The sequence below is a fragment of the Dipodomys spectabilis genome, unplaced genomic scaffold, assembly GCF_019054845.1.
Source record: "Dipodomys spectabilis isolate Male_0828 unplaced genomic scaffold, ASM1905484v1 ptg000145l, whole genome shotgun sequence".
NCBI lineage: Eukaryota > Metazoa > Chordata > Mammalia > Rodentia > Heteromyidae > Dipodomys > Dipodomys spectabilis.
The window spans coordinates 25,437,728-25,439,377 of NW_024870822.1; the positions used below are offsets into that span (position 1 = coordinate 25,437,728).

A 1,650-nucleotide genomic window follows, 5' to 3' on the forward strand; every position below is an offset into this window, starting at 1 on the left:
TATGTTCACTTTTTGGCTTTAAAGAAAATACATATTACATAAATAAATTTCTCTTGCTAAAATCAATTTAAAATTATGGGTAGACTCATCATTTCATGGAAATAGGAACTGGTATTTGAACATGCATGTTTGTTATGACATTCTACACATGTCAAGGAAAATGAAACCTTTGTATTTATGTATTCTTTCATGTAATGTTTTGTCACAGGATTGTCTTGGCAACAACTACATTATCTAATGGATTTCCTGGTGCACGAGAACCACACTGCAGTGACAGAGTTCATTCTATTGGGCTTAACAGATGATCCAGTCCTTCGAGTCATCCTCTTTAGCACCATCCTATGCATGTACTTGATGATTATATTTGGAAATCTTAGCACAATTCTTCTTATCAAAGTCTCTACTCAGCTCCACCATCCTATGTACTTTTTTCTGGGCAACTTGGCTTTTGCTGACATAATCTTTTCATCATCTGTCACACCCAATATGCTTATTAATTTTCTGGTGGAGAGAAATACAATCTCTTACCTTGGATGTGCCTGTCAGCTTGGCACAGCCATTTTCTTTGGGACAGTTGAGTGCTTCCTTCTGGCTGTCATGGCCTATGATCGCTTCGTGGCCATCTGCAATCCACTGCTGTATTCAACCAAAATGTCCACACAAGTCTGTGTCCAGTTACTTGTAGTAACTTATATAGGTGGTTTTCTTAATGATTGCTCTTTTAGCCTTTCTTTCTTTTCTTTAACCTTCTGTGGATCAAATAAAGTCAATCATTTTTTCTGTGATTTTTCTCCTTTGGTTGGACTTTCCTGTTCTGATGTTAGTATTTCTGCAATTGTTCCCTCATTTACCGCTGGATCCATCATTGTGTTCACAGTGATTGTTATAGCTGTTTCCTATGTCTATATCCTCATCACCATCCTGAAGATGCGCTCCACTGAGGGCCGCCACAAGGCCTTCTCCACCTGCACCTCCCACCTCACTGCGGTCACTCTGTACTATGGGACCATCACATTCATCTATGTGTTGCCTAAGTCTTTGTACTCCACTGACCAGAACAAGGTGGTATCTGTGTTTTACATGGTGGTGATCCCCATGCTGAACCCCCTCATCTACAGCCTCAGGAATAATGAGATTAAGGGGGCTCTGAAGAGAGAGCTTGGGAGGAAAATATTTTCTTAGAAACATCTGTTATTGTATATGACTCCATATAATAATAATATCTCATAATAATAAAAAAAACTACTGAATGTCCATTGAAATGTCATCACTAACAAGTTTTTTTTTCAGTCCACATAGGGGTTCAGAGTTTAGATAGCGGTAAACAAAAGGTCTGTAATGAGTTACTTTTAGTAAAATTAAATTCAACTTATAATTAGGTACACAATTTTTTTTTACAAAAACTAAACTTGCTGAAAATCTTCTTCAACTTTTCACCATACTTTTCATGTATTGCTCTATGCTTTATGCTTAGGTAATTATACATTTTATAGTTTGACTAATTTTATGTGAATTCTATTAGTAAGTTAATTGAAGAAAAATGAGCACTTCTTTAGCACCAGTAAGATTTTGTTCTATATATATTTTTGTACTATTATTTTTGAAATTAGGTCCTTTTTCTTGCTAGGCGAGGATTCGGCCAATTGGGGC

General features: G+C 36.5%; 1 protein-coding gene across 1 annotated transcript; it reads left to right on the top strand.

The window, feature by feature from the left end:
* Window positions 1-236: 236 nt before the first annotated feature.
* On the top strand, window positions 237-1,182 carry LOC122117735 (olfactory receptor 502-like). Its single transcript, XM_042691537.1, has one exon. It carries the CDS (start codon window positions 238-240, stop codon window positions 1,180-1,182), a length of 945 nt encoding a protein of 314 aa, XP_042547471.1. The 5' UTR covers window position 237.
* The last annotated feature ends 468 nt before the right edge of the window (window positions 1,183-1,650 follow it).